This window comes from Anolis carolinensis, chromosome 1 (assembly GCF_035594765.1).
Source record: "Anolis carolinensis isolate JA03-04 chromosome 1, rAnoCar3.1.pri, whole genome shotgun sequence".
NCBI classification, from domain to species: domain Eukaryota; kingdom Metazoa; phylum Chordata; class Lepidosauria; order Squamata; family Dactyloidae; genus Anolis; species Anolis carolinensis.
This window is the reverse complement of record NC_085841.1, coordinates 212,653,680-212,670,509: the sequence shown is the minus strand read 5'-3', so window position 1 is coordinate 212,670,509 and position 16,830 is coordinate 212,653,680. Positions and strand designations below refer to the sequence as shown.

Here is a 16,830-nt window from a genome sequence, read left to right as displayed (position 1 = left end):
TGCTTTTGGTGCACAGAGGCAGAAGAGGGTTGGACTAAATGGCCCAAGGGTTCTCTTCCAACCCTCTTTATTATTTATTATTATTATTATTATTATTAACATTGAGGTTGGGTGGTCATCTGTCAGGGATGCTTTGCTTGTGCTTTTGGTGCACAAAAGCAAAAGGGGACTGGACTCAATGGCCAAAGGGTCTCTTCCAACCCTCTTTTTTTATTGTTGTTGTTGTTGTTATTCATTATTATTGCTCGATGGCCAACTATAGTCCGGCCCTCCAACAGTTTGAAGGATTGTGAACTGGCCCCCTGTTTAAAAAGTTTGGGGACCCCTACTCTACTGTATATATATTTTCCTTTCCTAGTTTATCCATACCTCACAACCTCTGAGGATGCCTGCCAGATGTGGGCGAAACGTCAGGAGAGAATACTTCTGGAACATGGTCACACAGCCCGAAAGACATACAACAACCCTGTGATCCCGGCCATGAAAGCCTTCGACAACACAATTTCATACCACTTTAACTGCCATGCCTCAATGCTATGGAATCTTGGGAGTTGTAGTTGTAAAGCTCTTATCTGGTGCCTCCCCCAAACTACAAACCCATGGCAGTTCGAAGTGATGCCGAACTGCGTTCATTCGACAGCGAGAGAGAGGGGAGAAGGTTCTCACTGAGCCTTGAAACCCGCAACTTGGCCGACACGTGTCCATTCTGAATAGCAGCAGACACGCGTTGAGTTCCTGTAGGGCAGAGCGAGCGGGAAAGCGAACCCTCGGGCTAGGGAGCGTGAGGCGGCACCACCCAGCGGGCTGACACTCCCGGGAGCCAATGAGGAGCGTCGGGGTGACAGAAAGGGCGGGGCCTCCCGCGCCCCGCCCCTCCGCGCTTGTGCAGCCGGCAGAGCCCCCAGGGAGGGGGAAAGAGGGCGGGGGCCGGGAGTGAGGGGAGCATCCGTAGTGGAGGTGCTGCCGAGCGCGCGCACATAAATATCTGACACAGCGAGCGCGAGAGGCAGCGCCGAGCATCTTCCCTCCCTCCCCTCACCGCAGGATCCGGAGAGGCAGCGCGAGCGAGCGGGCGGGCGCCCCAAACAAAGCAAAAAAGATGGCAGGGATCCTGGCGTGGTTCTGGAACGAGCGCTTCTGGCTGCCCCACAATGTCACCTGGGCGGACCTGAAGAGCACCGAGGAGGCCACCTTCCCTCAGGCGGAGGACCTCTACCTCGCCTTCCCCTTGGCCTTCGCTGTCTTCATGGTCCGCCTGGTCTTCGAAAGGTGAGGCAGGCGGACGGGCGCGAGAAAGGAGACACATTTCGCCGTTGCCCTCCCCGGATGTGCCCTCCTCCTTTCCTCCCCCCCCCCAAGGGAATAGATAAATAGGCGGCCTCTGGGCTGGGGTTCATGCTTCTTCCCTGGTGGGGCGGGGGTATATTATATTGTGCCTTTGTCTGGTTTATTTCTGAGAGGTTGTGGGGGTGGGGGAGATGTTCTCAGCCTCAAAATAACAACAACACAGGTTGCTGCCTCTGCTTCATAATAATCATAATAATGTAATAGTAGCTCCATCTGCTTAATAATAACAACAATAATAAAACAAATGGATAAGTGCCTCTGCTTCATATTATCATCATTATTAATACTACAGGTTGCTGCTTCTTAATAGTAATAATGTCATCATCATCAAATAGGTAGGTGCCTCTGCTTCATAATAGTCCAGATAGCTGCTTCACCTTCATAGTAATAATAATACTTCGCCTTCATATTAGTATAATACTATACCGGGGAGAGCGTGAATGAGCTCCCTCTTTCAGCTCCAGCTCCATGCAGGAACATGAGAGAAGCCTCCCACAAGGATGGTAAAACATCAAAAAAATCCGGGCATCCCCTGGGCAACGTCCTTGCAGACGGCCAATTCTCTCACTCCGGAAGCAACTCCGGTTGCTCCTGACACGAAAAAAAAAATATTTTATTTGCGACATTTATATACCGCCCTTCTCACCCCGAAGGGGACTCAGGGCGGTTTACAAGTATATATACATATATTATATTATACAACTATATCGCAATATTATTAGTAATATTGCATGTAATATAAATATACAATTATAATAGTGAATTATAATTATTATTACATTGTATTACATCATATAAATAGTATTATTAATACTACAGGTTTGCTGCCCCTGCTTTATAACATAATGTTATTAAGTTTATTAAAAGATATTTTAAAGATGTTTTTAAATTGTTAGATTTTAGCTTTTCTTGTAAGCCGCCCCGAGCCCTAGGGAGTGGCGGCATATAAGTTTAAATAATAAATAAATAAATAAATAACAATAATAGTAATAATAAACAGGTGCCTGCTTTATAATAATCCAGATAGCTGCCTCTACTTCATATTATTATTATTATTATTATTATTATTATTATTATTATTATTATTCCTATTAATACTACAGGTTGCTGCCTATGCTTCTTTAAAACAACAATAATAATGATCAAATAGGTATATGTCTCTGCTTCATAATAATAATGTAATAGTACCTGCCTCTGCTCAATAATATCATCATCTAATTAGGTGCCTCTGCTTCATAATAGTCTAGATAGCTGCCTCTATTTCATATTAATATTAATAATAATAATAATACAGACTGTTGCCTCTACATAATAATAATAATAATAATAATAATAAATAGGTAGATGCATCTGCTTCATAATAGTCTAGATAGCTGCCCCTATTTCATATTAATAATAATAGTAATACAGTCGAGTTTCGCTTATCCAACGTAAATGGGCCGGCAGAAAGTTGGATAAGCGAATATGTTGGATAGTAAGGAGAGATTAAGGAAAAGCCTATTAAACATTAAATTAGGTTATGATTTTACAAATTAAGCACCAAAACATCATGTTATACAACAAATTTGACAGAAAAAGTAGTCCAAAACAGTAATGCTATGTAGTAATTACTTTATTTACGAATTTAGCACCAATATATCACGATGTATTGAAAACATTGACTACAAAAATGCATTGGATAATCCAGAACATTGGATAAGTGAGTGTTGGATAAGTGAGACTCTACTGTATTAATAATAATAATAATAATAGTACAGACTGTTGCCTCTACTTCATAATAATAATAATAATAATAATAGGTAGATGCATCTGCTTCATAATAGTCCAGATAGCTTCGTCATCATCATCATCTTCTTCCTATTAATACTACAGGTTGCTGTTTCTGCTTCATAGTAACAGTAATAATGATGGTGATCAGATAGGTTGGTGCCTCTGCTTCATAATAATCCAGAGAGTTGCCTCTCTCACACAATATTATTAATAATAATACTACAGGTTGCTACCTCTGCTTAATAGTAATAATAATAATGAAACAATTGGATGCTTCTGTTTCATGATAATGGTAATAATGATACAGGCTGCTGCCCTTGCTTCATAATTATAATAAAAAATAATATAGTTTGCTGCCTCTGCTGCTGTTTATTTTATTATTAATAACAGAGGCAGCTGCCTCTACTTCATAATATTGTTAATAATAATCATAGTAACAATATTACAGGATTTTAGGAAAAACTTCCAAACTGTGATAGCAGTGGAATTCTGTTCCCTCGGACAGTGGTGTAGGCTCTTTCTCTGGAGGCTTTTAAACAGGGGCTGGATGGCCAGCTGTTGGGGCTGCTTTGAATATGATTTTCCGGCTTCTTGGCAGGGGGTTGGACTGGATGACCCACAAGGTCTCGTCCAAATCAATGATTCTACTGCTTCTGCTTTATAATAATGATGATGGTGATGGTAGTATTAATAATATTAATAGTAGTAGTAATAATACAGGTTGCTCCCTCTGCTTAATAATCATGCAGATTGAGCATCTCATCCAGAAATCCGAACTTGTCCGGATGAGTGTGTGAGAGAGTGACATCTTTGCTTTGTGATGGTTCACTGTACGCAAACTTTGTCTCAGGCACAAAATTATTAAAAACCAGTATGGCAGAGAGAGTGACACCTTTCATCTCTGATGGTTCAATGTACACAATTTTTAACAATTTCATCTTGGATTAGGATTTCATATCCAAGATATCTCATCATTCTAAAATTTCCACATATCATCCAGCCACATCGCAATAACTACGAGAGTGACACCTTTGCTTTCCTGCACAATATTTAAAATTACCATGCTACCTATATAAGGCAATCTCTTTTGTTCTTCACTGATAAAGAGTAAATACTTGATTATTGTGGCATATTTAGGACACTGAACAATTGTATTGCTTCATGCTCTGCATATATTCACGAACATGACTGAGTCGAGCATTTGAACATAGATGACTATTTCATAATGTATGTATGTGCAAATGCAGGCATTCCGAAATCTGAAATGCTTCTGGTCACAAGCATTTCAAATAAGGGATGTTCAACATGTAATACTCATGCAGCGTTCTAAGTGGGGATTGTGAGGTGTACAAATTCAACTTCCCTGAATAATAGGTGTGGATGCAATGTGATTTCCATATTAATAACAGCCTTAGCACTGAACAGGTATTTATTTACTTATTTATTGTGTCAGAAGCAAATTGAGGGTACAGTTAAAATGTATTTTAAAAAACACAAACAAAGTTAAGAACTTGACATTATACTAGATTTTCTTTGACCAGAAGGTGCCTCTGTGTCGCAGTGAGAAGGTCCTTCATTGTGCATGTGGCAGGGCTCAGGCTGCATTGTAATAAGTAGTCTGTGGTTTTCTCTTCTCCACACTCGCATGTTGTGGACTCCACTTTGTGGCCCCATTTCTTAAGATTAGCTCTGTGTCTCGTGGTGCCAGAACGCAATCTGTTCAGTGCCTTCCAAGTTGCCCAACCCAGGAGGGAGTTTCTCATCCAGTATCAGCCATGGATTGAGGTTCAGGGTTTTAATCTGCCACAACCAAACAGGTGTCTCGAGGGATGTGGGTGTAGAGACCAGTGTTCCCAGCAAAGGTGAGAAACCTCCTTGTTTTGGCTCGAGAGGTGGCTTGTAGGTCTCTTTGCATCACCTTCCTTTCCATTCCTTCCCTGACTGGTGCTGTCAATACAGGCAATTTTACTGACCGTAGTCTGCATGAGGGCATTTGGGACAAAGTTTGCTGACAAATGACTATGAGCTTTGCTAATATCAGATGGATGGTGCTGGATTTTGGTTGCTTGATCCAGTAGATGAAGTGATATTTTTAAAATTTAAAGTGTCTTTCTTGCTGATTTTACCAACTTTCTTCAAATGATCCCATTGTTTGATTTGAAAAATGAAGTTGGCAAGGTTTAGTCCAGTCTGCTTGGAACCTAGACCCTCATACTAAAATAAGGAACACTGACTAATAATGCAGGCGTGAAATTTAGATCCTCAGTGCTGAAACTGGAAACTCCGAACATGCCCAGAAACATACATTTAATCTCAAATTCTAGGCTTGAGCTGTTGTATTTGGAGCAGGCAGCATTGCTGAGCTGAGTGATCCTTAAATCAAAATGTGTCTTAAATCATCTTCCATGTGTTGTTCATTATGTACTGACTCACTTTTATAAAGGCATATTTTTAAAAAGAAGGCAACTGATTTACCATTAATACCAGAGAGAACCAGAGCTTTGAAATACAATTATAATATGCTTCTGTTTAATATATTCCATAAGTGAGATCTTACTGTTAATTAAGCTGATTAGTTTTTAGCTTTTCAGATCCACTATAGTATTTATAACAGGAAAAGTCAGTTGGATTGGCAATCTTTAGGCAAATTATAAACACATTGAATTAAAGTCCTTTCTGGAGAATTGTTATTGTTATTCTTGCTAACTGTTCTGCTAATTAACTGAAAGTGTATTTGGAATCTGATATATCTATGTAGCAACTACTGCTTTGTTTAGTAAACCTTGTAAACATCAGCAAACAATCAAAGTGAAGGAGTCTTGTAGTGAGAATGACTGTTGACAACTTGTATTCAGTTGTAATATTTTTCTTTCAGCCTCAATATGATTGAGATCATAGGTTTGTTTATGATAAACAGGTGACGTTCTGGCCAAACCATTGCCTTACCTCTTGTAGCTGCGTTTATTAATGTATTGTTTTATAGTGTTTATTTGAAGCTCACATCACAGTAGTTGCTCAGAGCTTTTAGAAGTAGCACAATGCAACTGTCTCATTTGGTTTAAGAGACATAGTATGGGACACATACATTTATTCTCCTTTCTTTAAAGATACCTCAATTGGCTCTTCTTTTCTTTTATTATCCTCTGCTACCAGTATGGAGTTTTTGATAGATATGAAGCTTTTGGGGTGTGTGGTCCTAGAAGGTGAGAAATTGACAAACCTATGTATCCCAGGGGATATTTCACTTTCACCTGTCCTTCCTCAGAATCGGGCCCCATCTACACTGCCATATAAAATCCAGATTATCTGCTTTGAACTCGAGTATATGGCAGTGTAGACTAATATAATTCAGATCAAAGTAGATATTGTGGATTATCTGCTTTGATGATCTGGATTATGAGGCAGTGTAGAAGGGGCCTCCTTCTCTGTGGATAAAGTCTACAATTGGTTTCTCTGTATGTCAGCCCCCAGACCTGAGGTAGTTTTTTTTCCATTTTACTGGATTGAGCCAGAAGATAAAAGTTTAAAGAGGAAAGAAAATGGCAAAATTCAAAGGAAGAAAAGCCACCAACATTTATCTTCTTTGATAGTGCAAGCTGACAGGACTTTGGAAAAGATACTTCTTTGTTTCGCTGCATAATGGGATTTCTCAGCCTGGGCATTGAGGGGAAAAGGAGGAACAACCTGCTAATTAGCTTCAGTGTTCCCTCACTACTTCGCGGTTCACCTTTCGCGGATTCGCTGTTTTGCGGTTATTAATAAACACTAAAATAATAGAATAAATCATAAAATATTATAAATCCCTCTTTCTACTTCCTTCCTAAGGAGAAGCCTAAGGAAGGGAGAGAAAAGGAGGCTGAAGGAGCTTTGTTTTCGGCTCACAAGGCAGCGGCGGGAGTGCTTGAGAGGCAAGGAGGGGAAAGAGATACTATTTGCAAACAACACAAATATAGTGTCCCTACTTTGCGGATTTTCACTTTTTGCGGGTGGTCCTGGAATATAACTCCCTCAATAAGTGAGGGAACACTGTACCGTGTTTCCCTGAAAATAAGATCTAGTAGAGGTTTTGCTATATTGCCAAATATAAGACATCCCCCAAAAGTAAGACCTAGGAGGAGGGAGCTGCCGCCGCTGAGGAAGGCGCATGCGGCGCGAAGGAGAAGGAGGGAAAAGCGCATGCCTTTCCCTCTTTCACGCTGTATACGCCTTCCTCGGCAGAGGAGGAGGAGCTGTCGAGTACAAGAAAGGAATCACAAAAAAATGAGACATCCCCTGAAAATGAGACCTAGCACATATTTGGGAACAAAAATTAATATAAGACAATGTCTTATTTTCAGAGAAACAGTATAAAGGAGCCTATTGGTAACCTCAGTAGTTCAGCCATCATTTTGGTAGCCAGAATGGGCATGTAGGGTATATTTTCTAAGCAATTAAAAGGCATGGAGGGCATTGTGATTTTGATAATCCTGCCAATTCTCACTTGTTTTTTGTTGTCTCAGCATTGTCAGTTTCTCTGGAAGTGGAAAATTGGCAGCAGGGTTTCCTACCAACCCAACTCGTGTATGGAGCATCTTTGCAAGTTGTTATGTCAGTGCTTGGAAATCTCACTAGTTTCGTCAGTGGTGGATTCTGGGAATTATATTCTACTCCAGCGGTTTCCAAACTGAGTGTTGTGACTTGTTAGTGTGTCGACTGCAGGATGTAGGTTTGTCACATGAATGTAAGTCGAAACCTCAGAGTTTCTGAATGTGTTTGGATGTCCTATAAGGGGTTGGTTTAACAACCACTTTGCTAGTAAAATTGTATCGTGAAATGATGCGTGTCTAAAAATTGTGTCACCAACATAAAATGTTTGGAAAGCTGTAGCCTAAGCTCTGTCACAGATTCCCTTTGCTCCTTCTCATTTTTTGGAGGGGGGTGGGCTTGTAGTAAATGCTCTTCTTTTCAGCCCTGCTTGTAACCAGTTATCAAAACATATTACAGTACTTCTTTACATAATTTACCCCATATATATTCACTATATATAAAAGCCAAAAATCAATCCCAAACACTGGGTCGTTATTTATTAGTTAGTGTGAGCACTATACCTTAACTCGTTCTTTTAAAAAGGGCCACCCTCTCCTCTGTATAGACTGCTGAAAACTGAAAGCTTATTCTACCTCAGGAGAACTTCAAAGAAGCACTGGTTTCCTCTTTTCCCTTTGTCATTTCTCCACTTCTGGCCTTTTGAATGCCTGGGTGGGAAAATGATGGCGGCAGCTAGGAGTTCCTGGCACCATGGGTCTGCATTAATGCTTTTTCTCTCTGAAGTATTACCCTCAATTAATGTATCCCCGGAGTCCCAGTGGCGAAGTGCGTTAAAGCGCTGATCTGCTGAACTTGCAGACCGAAAGGTCCCAGGTTCAAATCCCGGGAGCGGCTTGAGCGACCGCTGTTACCTCCAGCTCCTGCCAACCTAGCAGTTCGAAAACATGCCAATGTGAGTAGATCAATAGGTACCGCTCCAGCGGGAAGGGAAGGTCGCTCCATGCAGTCATGCCGGCCACATGACCTTGGAGTTGTCTACGGACAACGCCGGCTCTTCGGCTTAGAAATGGGTATGAACACCAACTCCCAGAGTCAGACACGACTAGACTTAATGTCAGGGGAAAACCTTTACCTTTACTGGCCCTTGACATTGACATGTAGTCAACTTTTATGTTTTCCCCTGACATTAAGTATATACGGTACTTGCATGGTTCTGTCCACGTACTGCCTTTTTCAGGAGGGGGGGGGGGTCATAACAGAAGGATTTTTAAAATGCGGAAATCTGATAACATCCAACTACTAGTTAATTCATATAGTATAAGAATAATAAAAAAAACTGGCCCATATGCCTAAGACAGGCCTACACAGGCCTGCAACTGTCCAGATGTTTTGGACTTCTCTCAGAATTCCTGACCATTGGACAAGCTAGGTCTTCTGGGAGTCCGGGTCCCAAACACCAGGAAGGCCACAGGTTTTGCAGGCTTGGTCGAAGACAAGAAACAGCCCTGTCAGGTTGCACATTATTTTCCATTCTATCCAAACAGTCTGTTGCTTTTTTATTGCTCATGGCTATTCCCTATCTTGAACAGAGGAATTCACTTACTGTTCCCTTGCTAATTTGAACTTCCTATCATTTCTCTTTTGTTCTTTACTGATAAAAACAAATACTTTTGTTCTTTACTGATAAAAACAAATACTTTATCGATCTGGCATATTTAAGAGCTAAGGACACTGAACAATTGTATTATTTGATGCTCTGCATATATTCGCAGAGATGACTGGGCCAGATATCTTCTGAATATCAGTGCAGTGTCAATATTTGAATTTTACTCCATTACTAGTATTGCTTTTTATAAGAAGATAGCAAGCTCAATTTCCCCTTTCATGTGCCTAGAATGATGTTTGCGAATCTCTCATCCTCATGGGCAACTGCTCTAGAGACAAAATATACTGCAGAAATTATTTGTGATGGATCAGCCCCAGACCTTTTTCAGAATTAAGGTTAAGGATGTTCCATGCTGCACTGTATAATAGCAAGATGGCTCGCTATGAGACTACGTTTGGAGAGGCATCAGGTATTGTTGAGGGACTGATGCTGGGTTTTACAACTCTAAATGTATATTAACTCTAATTTTTTTAGGAACAGTGAAAGAATGCAGGCAGTACCTGAGTTACAAACATTCAACTTAAAAACGACTCATAATTAAGAACAGGGTTGAGACAACAGGAAGTGAGAGAAATCTACCCCAAGGAAGGGAAGTTCAGTCCTGGAAGAGTTATCATGGGGAAAAAGTGTTTCCATTGAAGCTTTATCACCAGTCCTTGTTTCCACAACAAGGTAAAATTTTCAAAATCCAATAATCACAGGGACATAACGTAAGGGGCACAGACAGCAAAACAAATATCGCATGGCTGGTAACCCTTCCCTGTGCTATCTAAACGTTTGGATAGAGTTACACTTAAAATGTTCCTGTTCCAACTTACATACACATTCAACTTAACAAACCTACAGAACGTATCTTGTTTGTAACTTTGAGACTGCCTGTAAAGTTCATCTTGTTGTAGCTTGTATCTGAGAACTATGTAGAGGAGAGAGTGCTTCTCTCAGGCCTAATAGGCAACAGACTGAAAGACATAAGAATGCAAAGAAAACATATGGAATGAGTGTTTAGAGAAGAGAGCACTCAATTGTTTTTAAAGTGTATAAGAACGAGAGACTGCTTGAGATTGGGTGGAGAAGTGCTCTAATAGCTTGTCAAGAAATGGGATAAAAATGTTGGTTGATGTATTTTTATAATGTTATTACTCTGCGGTTTTTAATTATTTTAATTAGATTGTTTATGTGTTATTATGTTTTTAATTGTGTTTTAGCTTGTAATCTTTGTTTATGTTGGGCTTGGTCCCCATGTAAGCCGCTCCGAGCCCCTTTGGGGAGATGGTGGCAGAATATAAAAATAAAGTTGTTGTTGTTATAAAGGGAGTGGAACAAAGTAGGCCACATATTTTAAAACAGGAACCTGTGAGAGAATAATTTTTGGTAGGACTGTGGCAGCATATTCTGTCTTGTTGCCAGGAAGAAAAGTGGTAGTTGAAGGCAGGGGTATGTAAAAATACTAGTCTTGAAGGGAAATTGTCACAGTGGCAGAGTGACTTGGCCATCTCTGATGACCAAGGAGGGTCAGAAAGCAGTAGATGGTCTGTTGTTGTGGGCCTTCAATTCGTTTCCAACTTCTGGCAACCCTAAGATGAGCCTATCACAGGGTCTTCTGGGGCTAATATGAAATTCAGTGGTTTTCAGAGTCATAGTCCTGTGCTTCATAATATAATAATTTCACATTCAGGTTTGAATTGACTAGCCACACTCTTGAGTGATAAAGTTCTAGGAATGATGCTGAAAAAAGGGAGCCAGATACAAATGTGATACCAAAGAATCCACTGTCCAGCCGTAGGGTTTTACTTTCATGGTTTGTGCTTCCAAAAGTGAGCATATTTAAGGTAGGTCTGGACCCCGTAACAGATCACTCAATTCTCAGATTTTCTTGAGTTAAACCATATCATTTAAGATTAAGCTAGATTACTAGTGTAGAATTAACTGACATTTGTTTACTTGCTGCTGTGTTACATGTGAAAGGGTTTGGCTGGGCCTATGATCAGTATTCTTGATATTGTGGGGTTTCTTTCCAGAAAAAAAATAACACTGTTGGTTGGTGAGGGCAAATTTAATTGCAACTATGGAACGACGGGGCGGGGGTTGCTTAATCATTCTCACCTACTCAGTATTTATTATCAAAGCTGGATTTTTTGTTAATTAAAAAAACTACAATACCCATTAGTGTTATCTGTGAATTTCTTGAAGTTAATGGTTAGTTTTGACTCTACTTGCTTATTTTTTTTTTTTACAAAGAACATACAATGTGGTTTTCTGTTTAGTATCTAATCATGCCTGCTTTTGTATTCTTGTGCACAGAGGGATAATATTAAACATTTGGTTACAGTTTGGTAAGAAGCGATGGTTTGACATTTTACCTCAAATCAGCAAACTATAGTTGGTTCAATCTGCAGCATTACTCTGATCATTAAAAGAGAGATTTGAATCCTTGTTCATAGCCCTTAAAAACTGTAGTTTGCTAAATTCTGCAAATAGTGATTTGTCTTACCACTTGGGAAGTTTTGTTCAAAAACGTAATGTTTTCAAGTGCTGGAAACTTCTAATTCATGACCCTCCACCTAGTTTGAAAGGTGAATGGGGAATGCACAGTTTCACTCTTTCTATCTTTCCTTTCAATGTATGTAATGGATTCATTCTTGACAAAGGAAGAATATGTTTGGTACAGTGCCATATAGACAATGGTACAGTAAATGGGACAGTTTTGATTCACAGTGGAAAAATAAAGAAGCAATGGTTAAACTTCAGCATAAAGTTTAATTTGTCTTGTTGGTTGAAGGGATGACATCTAAAAACATCTAATTAGAACTGTGTTCTTTTTAACTAAGTGCCTTTAAAATGAAGGCTTTTAATGCAGGACGTTCCCATGTCTATTTTATCATCTTCAATCTACCTCAAAAAATGCTTTCTTTCACATTATCTGAGTGTCCCCACCTCATCTTTGATTATTTTTTCTTGTTGCATTTGTTTTGCATTTTCTGGTTAGAACCTGGTTAGGATATATTGGTGGGGGAACCTTTCTAGCTCCCATTCCCTATATACTTTCCCACAGCATTGAAAATGTCAAAGTGATACAGTCCTGGTGGGTTTTATTAGTGGTCATTATTTATTTTTTTCATTAGGAAGAGCATATTTCTCATGGGGCAAAAATTGATTATTTTCAATGCAAGAAAGCAAAAAGTTGGATATCACACAGAATTAAGTGGACTGGCAACTAGCTGACATTGTGAAAAAACAACCAGTGATATTCAGCAGTAAATAATTCAGTCTTAAAATCTAGTATGAAAGGGCCCTAATTCAGAAAGTGCATTTAAATAATTATTATTTTAAAATAGTCTATAAAATAATTCTTCTAAAATAAGTGAATAAGCGAACAGTTGAATGTATGCCTTTCCAATGTGATATATGTTACATGGGAGCCCCAGTGAGGGTTCCCCACCAACAAAGGCAGGGGCACAAAAGGATTCGAAGTGGTCTGTACAGTGTTCCCTTGCTACTTCACGGTTCACTTTTTGCTCCCTCGCTGTTTCGTGGGTTTTCAATAAATATTGATGTAACCATTTATCGCAGTATTTTCACTTTTTTGCGAGTTTTTGCGATGTGCGGTTTTGCGGTTTTGGTAGGGGAGAAAGGGAAAAATAAAGGACGAGGGGGAGGGTAGGGAAGGGTTGGAAATAAAAAAAAAGATTACAGTGTTCCCTCACTACTTCGTGGTTTGCTTTTCACAGACTGGTTGTTTTGCGGTTTTGAATAAACACTAAACTATTATAAATAATAAAAAGTTATGATTTACAGTGACGCTGGTCTCAGTCAGGTGGGGGGGCGGGGGCGGCGGAGAAGGAGCCCAAAAGGCAGCGGGAAGACAAGGAGGCGGCGTCATGATCCCCTGCCTCTTTCTTCCCTTCTTCCCTTCCTTCCTCCCTCCCTCTTTCTACTTCCTTCCTAAGGAGAACCCTGACGTCCCTAATTTGTGGATTTTCACTTATTGCTGGTGGTCCTGGAACGTAACATAAGTGAGGGAACATTGTATTTAGCTTCCATTCTTCTTCTCTGCCGGTATACTGCATATTGTAACTGCTAAAATAAAGTACAGACTACATAGTAGTAAGTGATCTGTGGTTTGCTCTCCTCCACACATAGAATAAATATAGTGTCCCTACTTTACGGATTTTCACTTATTGTGGGTGGTCCTGGAATGTAACCCCCGCGATAAGTGAGGGAACACTGTATAGCCATTGTGGTCCCTTCCAAGTCTATGATTCTGGATCTCAGATAAGTTTATCAGTTGGGTTCATAGGGAAGAAAGTGGTTCCCAAGCACTTTTCAGGACTTTATACATTAAAGCTAGCACTGAGAATTGTACTGTTAAAGTGGCAGCCCAGTAAGTTCTTGTAAGTGATAGTGAAATAGGACCATTATAGATGGTCCAGATCAGCTGCCATTTTCTGGAACAGGAAAACATTTCTTAACGTTTTTCAGGGGCAGCTTCTTATAAACAGAGAGCCGTTTGTCACATGTCTTAGTATACATCTGAATATATATGCTTCTAACCTTGATAGTGGGTAAGTCCAAAATGCAACATCAAAAAAGAAGCTAGATTACTTTCAAAAGTTATAGCATAGCTTTAACTTTAGTTAGAAATGGGAAAGCAATGTGTATAACTCACAATTTTGTTTCCTCTGCATTCCCCAGCTGGATGGTGACCCCCATCATCTAAAGTGCAGCTTGAAGGGCTTCTATATTTGAAACTGTTATCCGACTACTTTATGAAGCCATTAGGCTGGCTCACCATATTCCATAACTTCCATGTTCTACATCCAAGTCAAAGTTATTTTTCAGTTAAGCTTGTTTATTTTGAACCTTTAAGCTCAGTCTTTCTTTGAATATGATGGTGGTTTACAATAGGGTTATATTTAGCTGTAAAAAGAATTTCATAAATCAAATGGTACATGCTTGAATGTATGAAAACCAGGTGAGAACTGCAAGGCTTTTTCAGGAGAAGAGTTTATTTCATACTAAACAAGTATAGCTGTTTATTTGCTTTCTCCAACTAGTGAAAGCCCTTCCAGAATCAAATTGATAGAACAACCATGGCACCCTTTTTTATTGTAATCTATATATATAAAAGAGTGATGGCATCAGGGCAGCGGACAAAACAACAAAACTACAAGCCCCCCAACCTCGAAATTTGACAATACAACCCATCATCCACGGCTCTAGGTTGATACAACAAAAAGAAAAGAAAAATAAAGTCCTAATTAGAGGGAGAGGAATAACTGTTTTTATCCAATTGCTGCCAGTTACAAGGCTAAGCTCCGCCCACTTGGTTGCTAGGAGACCAAGGGGACAGCCCAGGGGACAGGCAGAGTTAGGCTTCACTTGGGCCTCTTCCATAGGTTATCTAAAGCCCCAGCTTCTGCCAACCCAAAAGTTCGAAAACATGCAAATGAGAGTAGATGAGTAGGTACTGCTCCGGCAAGAAGGTAACGGCGCTCCATGTAGTCATGCCGGCCACATGACCGTGGAGGAGTCTACAGACAACGCCGGCTCTTCAGCTTAGAAATGGAGGTGAGCACCAACCCCCAGAGTCAGACATGACTGGACTTCATGTCAGGGGAAAACCTTTACCCTTTACCTTAACTACCACCAATTCTTCAATACTTTATTTCCCATACCACCATACTTCGCCACAGCAACGCGTGGCCGGGCACAGCTAGTGCATAATAAAGGATTGCATGTTTCATCTTCAGTCTTCATTTGTAAATCCCTTTTGTCATTGTTACAGCACCTACTGAGGATCATCTTACTTTGCTATTTCGTGGGCTTGCCTTCATGGCCAGTTCGAATTTCATTTGTCCAGCTTTGCACTCTCCATTTGTGCTCAATGGCAGTTCCTATCATCCAAGATGAATACCAGCCAGTCTTGGTGGAAATTACAAGATTACTGTAGTCTAACAAGGCTGAGGTAATCTGACTCACAGTATTCCATTGTAATAGTCTATATATCCATTCACCATGTATCAGAATAGGTAGAAATGCAAAATTGCAAACGTGACTCATCGCGTTCAGCAAAGGTTCTTTGTCTATGCTTATTCAGAAGAAAATTTCACAAGAGGCTTTCTCCTAAGGCTTTCTCCTGTGGAAAAGAATGGTAGCCATAAGTCATTTTACCTTTCCTTTCTGGTATGGAAATGCCATTCTAAATATATTGCTTTAATATGATTACTTTCTTGCAAGCACCTAATTAGGCATACAAATTGTATAGTGGCAAATTGCTTAGCAATTTCCTTGTTTGCTTTTATGCAGCAGGGAGGAGATGCTAAGCGAAGTGCTTGATGTTCTACTACTGGACTTTCTTGTTCATGTATTACTTTAAAGTGTTTAGTATTAGCATCAAACTGAGAGCCAGTACAATGCAGTGGTTACAGTGCTAGTCTGGAGACCCAAGTTAAAATTCCTTCTCAATAGCGAAGCTTATAGGATTACCTAAGCTGCTTAGTAGGTCTTTCAACCTGTTCTACAGCACCAACATATACTGTATACAGGTAGTTGTAAAGATAAGTTATTTATTTATTTACTTACTATATTTATATCCTGCTCTGTCTCAGATAAGTTACAAACCACCTTCCTTCCTAGGTCAGGGCAGGAACAAAGAACAGTATGGCCCCCAAATCAACCTGTGGTTTTACTTCCTGCATCTCACAAAATATTTCATCTATAGGAATTTTCTGGATCCCCTAGGCAATCCTCTCTAGGAATTTGCTAAGTTCTCCAGCCTGATTCATTGATAATTTCCTGTGAAGTTCATTGGTTTCCATGGTTTCCTTTTCCCACAGTAAATTCAAGGATATATATTCTGCATATCTGGGGCTCATACTTTAATTCAGATTTCTAGCTGCTGGCATCAAATTCCCATTAACTAGTTGTATTCTAAAGTTTTGTGGTTGACATTTTTTTCAAAATCGGAAAATAATTCCATAATCAGTTAAATTTCCTTCAAGGTGAGCGTGATAATGTGTCATCTTTCTTTCTTTCTTTTTTGTGAAAAGATTAACTTTTTGTGAAAAAATGAATGTCAACAATAGTGGTTAGCTTTAAAAATATCTGTACGAATGAGCACGGCTCCTAAACTATTGCTTTTCCCAACCCATTACCTTTTGAACTACAAAAATCGAATCCAGCAAAGCTACCGTGTTTCCCCGAAAATAAGACAGTGTCTTATATTATTTTTTACTCCCAAAGATGCGCTAGGTCTTATTTTCAGAGGATGTCTTATTTTTCCATGAAGAAGAATTCACATTTATTGTTGAACAAAAAATGAACATTTATTTTATACTGTACAGTAGTTGTCATCACAAACCAACATAACTAAACCAGACAAACTGAATCCTATCAAGAATTTCTTGTTACTACCATTATTTCCATATACAACTACATATACATTTACCAATCCTGCATGCTCTGGTGTTTTGTTTGGCAGGCGCTGGGCATGCTTCCAAACAAAAGCTTTGCTAGGTCTT

At 39.7% G+C, this 16,830-nt stretch overlaps 1 protein-coding gene across 2 annotated transcripts in view; it reads left to right on the top strand.

Moving 5' to 3' along the window:
* The first annotated feature begins 900 nt into the window (after positions 1–900).
* Positions 901–16,830, top strand: part of cers6 (ceramide synthase 6) — a 134,057-nt gene continuing 118,127 nt past the window's right edge. For both annotated transcript variants that reach the window (XM_008125893.2, XM_008125892.2), the window contains exon 1: positions 901–1,269. In XM_008125893.2, coding sequence (XP_008124100.1) covers positions 1,100–1,269 — 170 coding nt within the window. In that variant the 5' untranslated portion in view covers positions 901–1,099. The remainder of the gene's footprint in view (positions 1,270–16,830) is intronic.